The 14,030-nt window shown below is 44.8% G+C and overlaps 1 protein-coding gene across 2 annotated transcripts in view; it reads left to right on the top strand.

The window, feature by feature from the left end:
• MIA2 (MIA SH3 domain ER export factor 2) overlaps positions 1-14,030 on the top strand; it is a 2,742,135-nt gene that overhangs the window by 152,634 nt on the left and 2,575,471 nt on the right. For both annotated transcript variants that reach the window (XM_069637493.1, XM_069637494.1), the window contains exons 2-3: positions 285-418; positions 11,040-11,126. In XM_069637493.1, the coding sequence (XP_069493594.1) occupies positions 285-418; positions 11,040-11,126 (221 nt within the window). The remainder of the gene's footprint in view (positions 1-284; positions 419-11,039; positions 11,127-14,030) is intronic.

Genomic DNA, 14,030 nt, shown 5'->3' with positions numbered 1-14,030 from the left:
CCATTTGGCCCAGCTTGCCCATAACTTCTGCAGTTATTTCCTTTTAAGGCTGATCCATTACTTATTTAGTAACTTCAAAATGGCAAAAAGTAAAATGCTCAAATGTGTCTAGTCTGTATGCAGCAAAGATCTTGAACGTGGGTTTTCTGACATCAACTGTGGACTGTCTTTTTTCATGTAATTGTTTCAGATCACTAAATTCAAGCATAGATACACTAAGAATACATTGTAATGTAAAACTACTTAGATCATGTGTGTTCATACAGTTCTTATTTATAATACAGGTTTGATGATCAGGGCTCAAGCTTCTCGTGACTACACAGGACCTGACTGCAGATACCTCAACTTCAAATTTGGAGAAGAAATACTTGTGTATTATAAACTTTCAGGAACACGAGATGATTTGTGGCAAGGAAGTGTGAGTATTGCCATACAAAAGAAGCATTGACAACACCAATAGTTTTGCTTGTTATATTATGAAAATGTTTTGGGAATTCATGAACACAGACACACTTAGGCAGATTGGGGTATTGTTAGGAGAAAGCAGACAGGGGAAACCCAGTGATGGGGGGTTGAAGGAATGAATATAATTGTGATGGCTGAATGAATGAAAATGAGGGAGGATGTGTGAATGAATGATAATGAGGGTAGATGAGGTAAGGGTAGGGTGCCACAGTGATGAATACAACATTTTGGCAAAAGATGAAGGACAGTTGAAAGGTATATGATAGTGTAAGGATGTATGTACAGCTACATGTGTGAGTGTGATATCATTGAATGGATTATTAAATAAGCATGTATGGATGGATGAATGAATGTGAGAAAGGGCAAATCAATGAATATGTGAGGATGGATAAATGAGTATAAGAACAGCTACGTGATTAACACAGAAAGACAGTGTTACTTGAACTCAGCAGGAAGTTTGGGCTTGAGCAAAACAGTGTGTGTTGATAAAAGAGGGACAATTCAGCACAGTAGGCTAGAGTTGGCTAAACAGAATTAGCTACTGTGCAGATATTTTAGCCAGTCCTTTTGGTAACCCTGCTCTGGATTGTTCTGTGCAATGTGTATTTGAAACAATTTGGGTTGTGTGAATGCATTAACTGTGTACACAATCTTTGATTGTCCAATTTAATCATCCTGCATCATACATCTTTTGTAGCCATATGACTGTCAAGTAAAGCACTTACTGCTCTAAAACATTTTTTTAAAGAATGATGGCACATGCTCACAATTAACAAAAGGCCAGAACATGACAGGATATATGAAGCCTTTTTTTGCAGCATCATGCCATCCCTGTTTCCACACTTTGAATTTGTGGAGAGAGTGACGGGTGCACTTCAACTGCTCTTTCTATTCGCAGCCCTGTCTCATGATGTACTAAGTTGACACTGTTGTGCCCTTTAACTGTTACCTTGGCTGTCCCACTGGCTGCGGTGGTGTTGGTGTGTCATCGTCTTTCCTTCCTTTTTTAACATTTCTTATTTGTATTGGTCTATAAAAAACATTACACAAGCATAAAACAGGAGAGAATGTTATTGAAAAGTTATTATACAATTATTTAAATTAATTTCATAACATCAAATAATTTCCCAAATACCTCATTAAAACATAGAACTTCATTTCATATTTCTTTTTTTTCAAGTTATCAAATGAATTTGATCAAATGTTAACATTTTACCATCACAATTATAATAGCAATATTACACAACAATTAACCCTTCTCTACAATTCATCATTATTCAACCATTCTATTTCATGGACATATTTTGAGAAAATGTCTTGCCTCGATGTCTGCCAAGATGAACATTTGATGATTACATGTTGCAAGAGGTCTCAATGTCTATATTACAGAATCTACAAATATTATCTGTACTCATTTTCCTGATATGGTCCACTTCTCTTGTATAAGTAAGATTAAATCTAAATCTTAGAAAGATCGTTATAAACCATCCATCAAGGAATCTTTCTAAGTATTTTGGTATAATACCATATTTCTTATTCTCTGTTGCTATATCACTGTATAATTCATAACATCCTCTTTTGTCACAAATCTCACTCCCGTACCATTCATAAAGTTGTACCTTAGCAGTTTCAGGATTCTTTAAAGTGCATCATGCATCCAGAGTTTACCTTGTCCATCTCTCGGGATAAATCATAATATAAAGTGTTTTCTGTCACCATCATAATAGTACTATAAGTGGTAATAACCATACAAAAAAAAATATATACATGGAGTGTAATCCAAATTCATATTTTAATATTGCACTTGATGCACAATTTGAGAGTGAGAGGCCTTCCCCTCTAATGCTTCAAAGTTAAAATCCATTGACAGAATACTAATTTAAAGTCCATAAAAAAATGCTGGAATTACTTTTGCATTGTAAAACTACTAGAATGAACCTACAGTATTTTTGGCAATATTTTGTGCCCCAAATTGCTCACCCTTTCTATGAAGCCTATTATGGAGGACCATTCGTCTGGATGTACTGGTTGAGACAAATCCTAAATAATTTAGTTAATTAACCACATCTAGTTTTTCTCCTCCCAGTTTCCAACAATATCCCACTCATTTTTCTTTGTACTCATGAAGTGCATGGTATTTGTTTTTAATAAATTCCATTTGAATTCATTAGCATCTGTATATGATTGGAAACCTTCTATAAGTCGTTGTAACCCCAATTGTTTGTGGTCAGAAAGGATAATGCCATCAGTGTAACTTAACCATGTAAGCTTACTTCCTGCTATTTGTGGTGAAATCATTGTTATTCAGATAATCTCCCAAGTCTGAGATGTACATTCCTTTTAGTCAGGTAGTCACATACAAACAGATACACATAACAACTGAATTTCAGAGGTTTCTGGTAGTCATTTGTTGAGATATGTGACAGAAACAGTAGGGAAAGTCACTGGACATATATCTTCCATCCTAGTTGAGCGTTCACTGTACCTCAAATCAAATGTTTATTTTATGAAACTGGGCACATTGTTTTTAAAACACTTTTGCATTGTTTGTAAACCAGTGCCATGCACAGCCAGAGTCAGAAAATGCCTAAGGCTTTTGAAAAATTGGAGATTTCCATGTTTATGAGTTATGAGCCCATCTGTTATATGCTACTTTACACAGAGGTATTTGTCTATTATAGAGGTGTATAGTAGTCTGCTTTCAGCACCAAGCAATACTCTGCAGTGATACTCCTTTCATGGGCTCCACTGCTTCCATTCACATCCTCCAGATTTGGTGGGACTACGAAACCGGTCCCACCTGCTTCACTCTTGCATCAACTTCCCCAGTCTGGTAATTCTATGTCAAGACCGGAGGCTCACATTATGCTTATGCTTCTTTAATGCCACTATCCAGCACCTTTCACATCTTAAGTAAACATTGTATAAACAACTTTCAAACACTTTTGCAACAAAATGTTTCTTTTGTAAACCAAACTAGAAACTCTTTCAGGAAAAACTCTCTTTCTCATTTGTCCTTTCCTTTCCCATTAGTTTCTTCTGCAAGTTCCAACCAATGAGGACCCTCCAGGCCTCCCTGTGTCAAATCCTGCCTGGGTCCCTCCCTCTTCTTTTTGATGCTTTCCAGCAGATAAGTTCTTTTTAATTTTGCTTCGTAATTTCATTGCTTTGTGCCTAACGTTATAGCATTGTAACTGCTTCTGACATGTTAACTTGCAGATTGAGGTGTTAGGAGTAAGGCGGCCATGCAGGTTTTATTGTTAAATTTGCAGGCACGACTTCATATTTCAGGCATAATTTATTGTTTGCCTTGTGCGAGTATTAATTGATTACTTCGCTGCTTCTTGATCAGCGAGTGGCGCTCCAGTGCCGATTTGCGCTCCTAGACTGTGGACTCGGTATGCGCACGCAACCTCAGTTTGGCAGGGGACAACATCCAGGTCGGTGGGCCATACTGCTCTCGCCGAGATGCTGGCTCGCATCCCCCGGAGTATTACAACAGTGCACATAACGCATTCGGCGTGCCCGAGCGTTACTTAGCAATGACGTGACTCGACAGGCTGACGTGTGAAATTAGAGGAAAGCACCGAGAATTCCGGTGTGCCCTCGGAGAAAGACAGCATTATTTCACTCCGGATTGAGAGAGGCAGTTACTTACACAGAGGCCTCCGCAGTCACAGTTTCGACAATTTCACATGTTGAGCAGCGCTATTCTCCCACATGCTCGTCTGTGCAATAGTGTGAACGAATATTATTTTTTTTAAAAGAGAGAACGAGTAAACAGCAGAAGGATAATATAATATTGTTGGTATGTCAGCATTTATAGTAGTGTGCACACAGATTAGTTTGTCACTGGGAATAAGTGTCATCACAAGGTGGAGGACACTGTGCCTGGCTACATCATGGCAGATTCCTGGAGCGAGGCACCCAGGATGAGGAGAGCGAAGGGTGGGATGGTTTTTAAAGCTCCAGAAGATGTAGAGGAGGTCCTCTGCTAGGAATATGTAGGCTTAACCCTCAGCTTTAAGAGGGTCCGGGGAGACTTGCTGGTGCAGGCAGTTCCCTAAGGAGTTAAACCCTTCCAGGACAGGCTGGAGATACTGTAGGCTCTCATTGGCAATAAGAGCCAGTCCAGGCAAATGATGGGGAGAACGAAAGGGGATGAGAGTGCAGGAGAAGGTTCATCTCACATACACTCCCAGGAAAGGGTTGAACGACAGGGGAGTAATGTGACCCGGAAGAAGAAGCCCTCTTCTACTCCCCTGGGTCAAGAGAAGGGGAAAAGAGACAAGCCCCAGGAGACAGCCGACGCATTCCAAAAGCTTAAGGAAGCTTTCCTATTGAGATCCTCAAAGCCCAGCCTCCTACCCCTGTCACGATGAGCAGACCAGATCGCCCCCAGAACAACAGCAGTGGTAACATTGGGGCACATTAAGGGCCCTGATTGGATCAAGCTTCAAAGGAGGGCCATCTGGCCCAGTCCTGGTGCCAAGGCACCAGGCTCATGGAGCTAACCCCAAGGAAAACACAGGTGTAGTCGGTCTGCCACTGAATGATTGACTTCTGTGCTAATTGCAGTTAAGGGCGTGGCTCTGAGCCATTAGCTATTGCATTAGTCTGCAATCATGGGCGTGGCAAAGAACCTCTGGAACTCATTACGCCTTGGGAGTGGCAGGGCGTGGTTGGCTATATAAGCCCCACACAAGCCCTAAGGCATGCTTCTTGTTATTCCGCAGTTAGCAGCGTAACGCTCTCTGAGGAACTCCTGAGAGCAATCTTCCACAAACCTGCAAAGAAAAGCCGGAGATCATCGGGCCTCGCATACTCACCTGCTCTGACTTACCTGTGCCTCCAGCAACATCCCGGTTGTTCGACAAGGACTCCAGCTTTCATCGGCCGCCGGCACCTGCAGAAGCAAGAGAAGGAAAACAAGGTGAATCGCTGAGCTCATTCATCGCGCTCTGTCACCGCTGCACATTACTCACCACTTCCGTCGCCATCGATTGGATTCATTCATCACGCCGGCTCACAGGTACCTGGAAAAGGAACAGAAAGAACAGGTTAGATGACGCAAACTGCACCTGAGCTCGCGCTGGCCCCTGGATGCAAGGCAGGCCACCCTGGCCCACACCAAGGTGGGCTTAGTGCCACAACAGCGACACAAGCCACAACAGTGAAAAGAGCACGGACTGCGGCACACAGCAAAGGACAACACAGATAACTGAACACGGACATCATACAATACAATGGACTAAACATACAATAACAAGCAGAGCAACAAGCAACACGATCAAGGGTCAGTGGATTAACTGGATCCGACAGGGCATTGCGCCCCTGCTGAGACTAAGTAGGAAGGAGAGCCCCCCAAACAAATACACAAGGTGAGAGCACCCCAGAGTGGGAAACACGTGTGGAAGGAACAGGGTGGGGGTCACAGGTGGCAGGCACAGGCAGTCTCACTCACCACCCTTTCCCTTATCGTAGGAGCTGACCCAAGGCCAGTCCAGGGAACAAAGGACACGCAGCGTCTCAAACCAGGGAAGCAGACACGCCACGCACCAGCGCCCGACATCCCTACAGAGACAAGGTAAGCGTAACAACTCCCTGCCCCAGGGGTGCAAAATATAGTAAATGAGGAAACTGACCCTGAAGTAGGTCCCTCGAAAAAAGGCCTAAAGAACAGGCAGGACAGGAGGATGAGATCTCAGAGATGTTCGATTCGGAAGCCATTATAGTGTCACCTTCTCCTAAAGTGACAGTTTATATGGCTCAGCGTTTGAGGAAGCCGCTGGATAAGGAGGCAAGATACTGGATCAGAGCAGAGTGCCCCAGACACTCCACGCTGGAGCCAAGAATGCTCAGCTTCATCACCAAAGCGACCAAGGCTGCACGTAAAGTCATGGATAGAACTTGAAAGGAGTGTCAGGAGAAGCTCTTGGATCTGGCAGGTCCCATAGCAATATGTTTGGACCTTGCAGAGAGATAAAAGGACACGGGAGAGCCTATCGAAGCACAGATGCTTGCAAACTGGGTGCAAAGAGCTTTGTGCATATTGGGAAAACACAGAAGCACGTGATTGGTGGTCGCAGGCAATGGCCGGAAATGTTGTAAAACTTTGCTGTGCGATAGTCAACTTCATAGACGCACTTGATTTAGAGAACATAGAAGAATGCTCCTAATGGAGAGCTCATCAATCGAACTTTTGTCTATAAAGAAACGGACTAAAGGAAATGAATCTTCGGATGAACCTCGGTTGTAATAAAAGTCTGATGTCGCGGCATTATACTGCGACATATTTCGACTGATATTTCAAAAAAAAAAAAAAAAAAAAAAAACACAAACTGCTCTTTATCTTCAGAGAGGAGGAGCATGTTGCTCGAAATGTACAATAGATTAGGAGATTTAGCCACCTATGAAGCAGGCGAGACTGTACAAGTCCTCCTATTCGTTCGGAGAGACATTTGCAAAAAAGATGAACACATTTGTGGGAACTTTCACAGCACTTGAGAAGGCTCAATCCTCCAAAAGGAAGATTGTTCCCGGCTGGGTTTTTGCAGGGGCCGGTCGCTACAGAGGTCGAGCGACCAGTCACTTCTAGGCACAGAGACGACCTCAGGGGCCTAGAGCCCAATATTTGGAAACAAGGCAGCAAGACACCTTGTTCCCATCCCGCAGAAGAGGGTTCAGAGGCCGCGGGGACAGAGGCACCTATCGACACCAAGGTGCAAGAACAGGTGAGCACAGTTCCACATGTGTACCCCCCAATTGGGAATGAGAAAACAACAGCATTTAGATAATTGGCACAAACTGTCAGGAGATGCCTGGGTCTTGCAGACAGTAGCCGGGTTCAGGCTAGGATTCATGGGTTTCCCACAGCAAGCACAGTGCCAGCTGCCGGAACATTATTCCCAAGCAGATGCACAGTTCTTAGAAATGGAGTTGAAGGAAATCAGGCTGAAGGAAGCTATAGCGAGAGGTCTCCCCTGCAGGGAGGAGTTTTACAGCACTATGTTCCTGGTTCACAGAAAGGGGAAAGGTGAGACCAGTGATCAACCTAAAGAGCCTCAAGAGCTGGCTCGTATATTGCCATTTCAAGATGGAAGGGATCCATCTCCTCAGAGACATTCTCAGGGAAGGAGACTGACTAGTGAGATTGGACCTCAGGAATGCCTATCTCACCATGCAAGTAGCAGAAGAGTTGAGATTTCTCTGGAAAGGACTAACCTGGCAATTTAGGGGCCTGCCTTTTGGGCTGTCTTCAGCTCCTTCGGCCTTTACCAAACTCTTGAGACCAGTAGCTACGGCAATACAGGACAGAGGCGCGAGGATGATAGTATATCCATACGACATTCTCTTCCAAGGTCAGGACAAGGCTCTTTTGCTGGAGCAAGTGCGTTGGGGCGAGCACCCTCCTCTCGTCGCTAGGCTTCTTGCTGAACAAGGAGAAGTCGGAGCTCGTCCCCAGCAGACACATGGAGTTCCTAGGGTTCATTGTGGACACGGCCAAGGCGACGCTAGAGCTTCCAACTCCCAAACTCTGAGCAATCAAGAAAGAGCTGAGGGGATCATACAGAAGCAGGTTATATCACTTCGGAATCTAGACAGAGTAGTGGGTCTGCTGACATCTTCAATACAAGCTATCTTCCCTGGCCGTTTACACTACATGGCTCTTCAGAGGTTAAAGGTCAGACACCTGCAAGAGGGGTTGCGCTATCCCCAACTTGTTCCCCTAGACAGAGAAGCCATGGCGGTGCTAAGGTGGTGGCTCCCCAACATGGAGGCATGTACCGGCCGCGCCATTTTCAGTGACGCTCCAGACGTTGTAATAGAGTCAGACGTGCAGAATGTAGTAGTGGACTGGAACTTGTGCTGGAACTCGTGCTACCTAAAGGACTCTAGCGATTGGAGAATACACAAGGACACGTTGCATAGGATACAAGACCTATGGGGTCCTCTCCATACGGATCTCTTCTCGTCTCGCCTGAATGCGCAACTGCCCAGGTACTTCAGTTAGAGGCTGGACCCGGGAATGCTGGGCATGGATGTATTTTTCCAAGATTGGACCAGTCCGATACACTACGCCTTTCCTCCATTTATCATGATGGCCAAGCCCCCAGCGAAGATCCGCAGGGAGAAAGGGGAGGCAGAAGTGATAGCACCCAAATGGAGGTCGCAAGAGTGTTTTCCAGTACTGATGAAACTTTCCGCGGATTTCCCAAAGAGGATACCATTACGGGAAGACCTGCAATCCGATCCGGAGGGTTGACCTCATCCTCTAATTCAGATGCAGAGCATCCAGCACTGGCGTGCATAGTTTTGGGCGACGGTGGAACATGCCGGGGATTTCGGAACAGGCTGCTCTCTATCCAGAAAGTCCTGGGCCTGTCCACTCTCAGGGGCTATGATGCTGCATGGCAGCAGTGGGAGGCCTAGTGCGAGCAAAGAGATATTCATCCTGTTTCAGCTCCTTTACTTCAAGTGTTACATTTCTTACCTTCCCTATCACAGGGTGGAAAGCCGTTTAGGACGGTAGAGGTGTATAGGTCCGCCATATCAGCCAGCCACAACCCAGTGGACAGCACCCCAATGGGGGAAGCTCCGGCCGTTGTCAGACTGCTTAAAGGAATTAAGATATTTAAGCCTTCGGCCCTTAAATACACCACATTGTGGGTCGTTAACAAGGTGTTGGACTTGTTCACGCAATGGCCAGACAATGACCTCTTGTCATGCAAGCAACTGTCAGGTTGCTGTGCCTGGTCTCATGCAGGGGGGTGTCCGACATGAGGGTGCTAGAGATCGACAGAAAGATTTTCTTCTGGACTGAGTGGCATTTAGCATAGTCAAGCAGACTAAAGGACACTCTGACATTATCTCATATCCATAGTTTCCGAACGGTGTAAAGCTGTGTGTAGTCCAATGCATCAAAGTCTACGAGAGAGTATCAGCGCGAGTAAGGCCGCTATGCATATCACAGCTGCTAATTGCACGAAAGAGGCCCTTCCAAGCAGTAGCAGTGGCTACCATCGCCAGACAGGTGAGAGAGATATTAGCATTTGCTGGAATAAACATTTCATTGTTTGTGGTCCAGTCAGTTAAAGGAGCCATTGCGTCTAGAGCATTTGCAGTGGCCGTTTCATTACAGGACATTCTCAAGGCCACCGACTGGTCAAGCGACTCCACATTCCAAACCTTTTATTTGAAGCCAGTGTCGGAGTTGGTTGCCACAGTAGTGAGGAGCTTTGAGCAAGCATAATGTGAGCCTCCGGTCTTGACATAGAACAAGATCACCCAAGTGATTACCACAGGGTTTTCTTGAGTCTATTAAAGACACAGAGGCAAGCATTATCCCGCACCCAATTAAATACGCAAAGGAGGTGGAGAGCGCACAGTCAGTAGGTGCAGGTGGGATATGTCGCAGCCACAATGCATTTCCCAGCGTATTATCCCACCCTAATGTAATGTTCTCCATTGCAGGGGCTGACCAGAAGACACTGTGGGCCTCATTACATGGTAGGCGGTAAACCATGGTGCTGTTAGCACCATGGTTGCCGCCGGTACCATACCGGTACCACCATGGAGGAAAGGGGAATTACCACCCCATTCCAAGGTTGGCGGGCCGGTAATTCCCCCTTTCTCCATGGCCCTTCCCCATTCCCATTTTTGCCCCATAGGGCATAATGGGGAAGGAGCTAATTACGGTACCGCAAATTGCGGTACCGTAATTAGCACCAAGGTCCCTTTGCGGGTCCCAACTTTAACGGCTGGTCTACACCAGCCGTTAAGGTCGGGTCCCGCAAAGGGACCTCGTAGTAAGGCGGTAAGGGTTAACGGTCACCGGTACCCTTACTGGTGACCGTTAACCCTTACCGCCTTCCGTGTAATGAGGCCCTGTGAGTCTGCATGAAAGGAGAGTGCAACAATATGACGCTACCCGCAGAGGGGGCGAGATTTGTCGGCATGCGGATACACAGTGGAGAAGTTAGGTTGGCCGTTCCGGGCTGTTCGATTTAGACGTGTGAATTGTTGGTTTGTTTTTACATTGGACTTGGTTCATCAAAAAGGAGATGAATGGACCCAGGCAGGATATGACATAGGGAAGCATGGAGAGCCCTCATTGGTTGGAACTTGCAGAAGCAATTACTGGATCAGGAAAGGACTCATGGGAAAGAGAGTTGTTCCTGAAAGAGTTTGTAGTTTGTTTTAAAAAAGAAGAATTTTGTTGGAAAGTGTTTGAAAGTTGTTTATAACATTTTTACTTAAGATTGGAAAGATGCTGGATAGCCGCATTAAAGAAGTATAGGCATAATGCTTGCCTCTGTGTCTTTAATAGAATCAAGACTCCCTGTGCTAATCGCTTAGGTAATCTTCATTCAACTAGACTCACAGTTACACATGACCCCACTGGTAATTATTATTTGGAGATGAAGGGGGTTTATGCTTATCTGGTATGTTGTTGACTTGTAAACAATCTCCCAAGGTTTCAACATGTGTTAAACATTTCTATACAAATGGTATTAAAGTATTGCAGAAATTAAATAGAAATTGATATGTTCTTTTTTCTTTTCTTTTTGAAGCAAGGAAAGAAATCTGGATATTTTCCAAAGGATGCAGTTAATATTGAAGAAGTCTACATTTCAAAAGAGGTGGAAGTTCCAGCAAAGGTAACTGGAGAATTGATATGACCAGGCTTATAAACTAGGGCTAGACTGTGAGAATAAATAGGCCTGGACACCAAAAAATAAGAAGTCTACTTTGGTTGCTCACAATTGGTGACATTTCACAATAAACTGATTTGTAATTGATGTGGCATTTTTAGAAATATTTGTTGGGGAAATAGAGTATTTTAAATCCCATTTAAGGCCATTGGGTGAGGAACATTGGTCAAAACGTTCAGCTGCACAACACGTTGCTTTTTAAACCTACTGCTTCTGGCCCACAAATGAGGCCCACACTGGCCAGCCAGTTCATCCCTTTTGGTATTGTCCTAAGAGCTATTCTGAACCTCATCTAAAAATGTATTTCTAATGCCCTGATAGTTTTTCTTTGTTCAAAAACTTCATAGAGGAAATGCTCTCTTTCCCTTGGCACAATCATTTTAATTCCATTACATTGTATATATTGATGGCAAGTGACCTTTTTAAGCTACTTCCTAAAATTGTTCAAGCATGGGACTGTTACCGGATTGTTAGTGACCATCACCCTCCTTACATATATTGGTATACACTACTGATCAGTGCTGAATGAATTGTAATTAATTCTCATTGTAATTAATTCAATGAGAATTACATTTCAGTATGATGTGATGAATTCAATAGGAAGTCGTCAATAGATGGAATGTTAGCACATCGCCAGGGTCAGGTGGAGTACTTGAGGTGGTGTGGGTGGAGGATGGTAGGTTGTGCTGTTCGATTAGCAAACATAATGTTTTATATCGCTAATGCACAATTTGTTTTAAGGCAAGTTTTGGCCTATCACTAGGCACAACAAAAACATTTCCATTTACAAATACGGTTTGTTACGCTTTATTTTTCAGTGTGCATTTTTAAATGGAGCATCATTTGTGACATTGTTGGATCAAAACGCAACCGATTTTATTTGAAATTGTATTTTTATTTTCCATAAAGATACAACACATACAACTACTGGCTGGCGAGTGATACAATCAATATAATCATTGCAAACAATATATGATCCTAATATACAATTATACACAAAAAAGGATGGAGTAGACCACAAAATCAAGATCATGAAGCTAAGTGAAACTATATGCAAGCCAAACAAACCACAAAATAAACCTGCAATAACACTTGCTGGTGCTGTCCCAGTCTGGGATCTCTGTCATCCTCGCCAGGCCGTGCCCCCATGTCACAGGGGCCCATGGGTGGGATAAGGTGTCACATCTATATGCAAACACAATTTGGTCCTCTATGGGGGCAATGTTATCCGAGGGCACAAACATCACCAGGGCCAAGGGGTTTCAAGCAGCCATATCCTCGCTGATCTCTTTCATACCTTTATAGACCGCTCTGTACCATACAGAAGTTTCCGCCATCGCCCATCGATATACATCACTCTACCATGCGTCAACACTGGGACCCTCCTTCGCCTTCCAAGCAATGGCAATCCTGCGTTTGGCCAACACACAGATCAAATCTTTCATTCTGGTAATGTGTGCTGCATGTTTCCTCCTCCGTGGGACATCCTCAAAAGGCAGGCCTCAGGTGGCCAATCATGCATCTCAATACCCCCTTGTGCCACTCCAAAACATGTGCAGCATATCAGCTGCATCATCCGGACATCTAGGGCAGACCTGCTTTGCTGCCCCTGGGAATTGGGAACATTCTGTGGGAGGTCATATATGCCCTATCCGTAACAAACAGCTGCAGTAATTTGAAGCAGGCATTCCTGGAGTCCTTCCTGGTATATAGCAACACCCAGGTTCATTCCGCATCTGTGAAGGTCCTGCCAAGGTCCGCCCTCCATAGTGAACGCTAACTCTAAACTGCCAACCAACCCAAGACTACCTCATATATTCTGGAAACAAAGTGGCCTCCCTCAGACATATCGTACATGGCCTCCAGTACCGGTTCAGGCTCCATCCCCTCACCAAAGTTCAGGCCACCTTTTCTTAATCTCCCTCCCCAGGCCCGAGTGCAGCAGGAACTGGCTATCATGTATGCCCAAGTACTGAGCTAGAACGCTCAAGTCTACCATCACCCTATCCTGTAAGAAGTCTTCCACTGTCGCCACCTCGTTAGTTTCCCAATACCGTTTGATCCCTTTCACCTAGCTGGATCCAGCCTGCACCAACCTCAGCAGGGGAATGTTAGGGAAGTAGGGATCTGTGACCTCCAGAAGCTTCCACATCCTACGCCATAAGGTCCGCTCTAGCTCCACAAGGTGATGCCCACCAGAAATGTATGCCCTCCTGTACCCACAGCACCAATTTAAGGTAGTACTGCTTGACTGCAGGTTGTAACAAGCTAGTGTTACAAGAAGGCTCATCTGCACGCCAGCCCATGACAACCGGCAATTGTCCCGCCAATTAATACAACTCTGTGGGGTAAGCAGCCCTCCCCCCACCCGTACTCCCTCTGCAATGTGTCCAGCGCAATCCTGTTCCTCTGTCCCCCCCAAACAAACTCTCTGACGATAGAATTCAACTTTCCCAAAAATATTTTGGGGATGTCAAAATGTATGTTGACAAAATAATATAACAGACACGGGAGCACCACCATGTTCAGAAGTGATGCCTTACCGATCATTGACAGTGGGATCTACCTCCAAAATGCCACAGACTTGACAATCCCGTCTAGAGCTTGTTGGGTATTATGTGCATGCGATTCGGGGAATTCATGTCGTACACTCACCCCGAGGTATCAGAACGTCTCTGTCTCCCAGGGCAGACCTATATTGGGCAGCGAAATGCTGCGGCAGCTCTGCAGATCTGCTAGCGGAAACAAGTATGACCTTGATCTGCTAAACTGTATGCCGAGACCTCCCCAAACCGATTAATCACGTCCAGAAGGTGTTGTAGATTATCCTTCGGGTATGTAATATAAAGG

This window comes from Ambystoma mexicanum, chromosome 14 (assembly GCF_040938575.1).
Source record: "Ambystoma mexicanum isolate Mex_15411 chromosome 14, UKY_AmexF1_1, whole genome shotgun sequence".
NCBI lineage: Eukaryota > Metazoa > Chordata > Amphibia > Caudata > Ambystomatidae > Ambystoma > Ambystoma mexicanum.
This window is presented reverse-complemented; position numbering and strand designations above follow the sequence as displayed.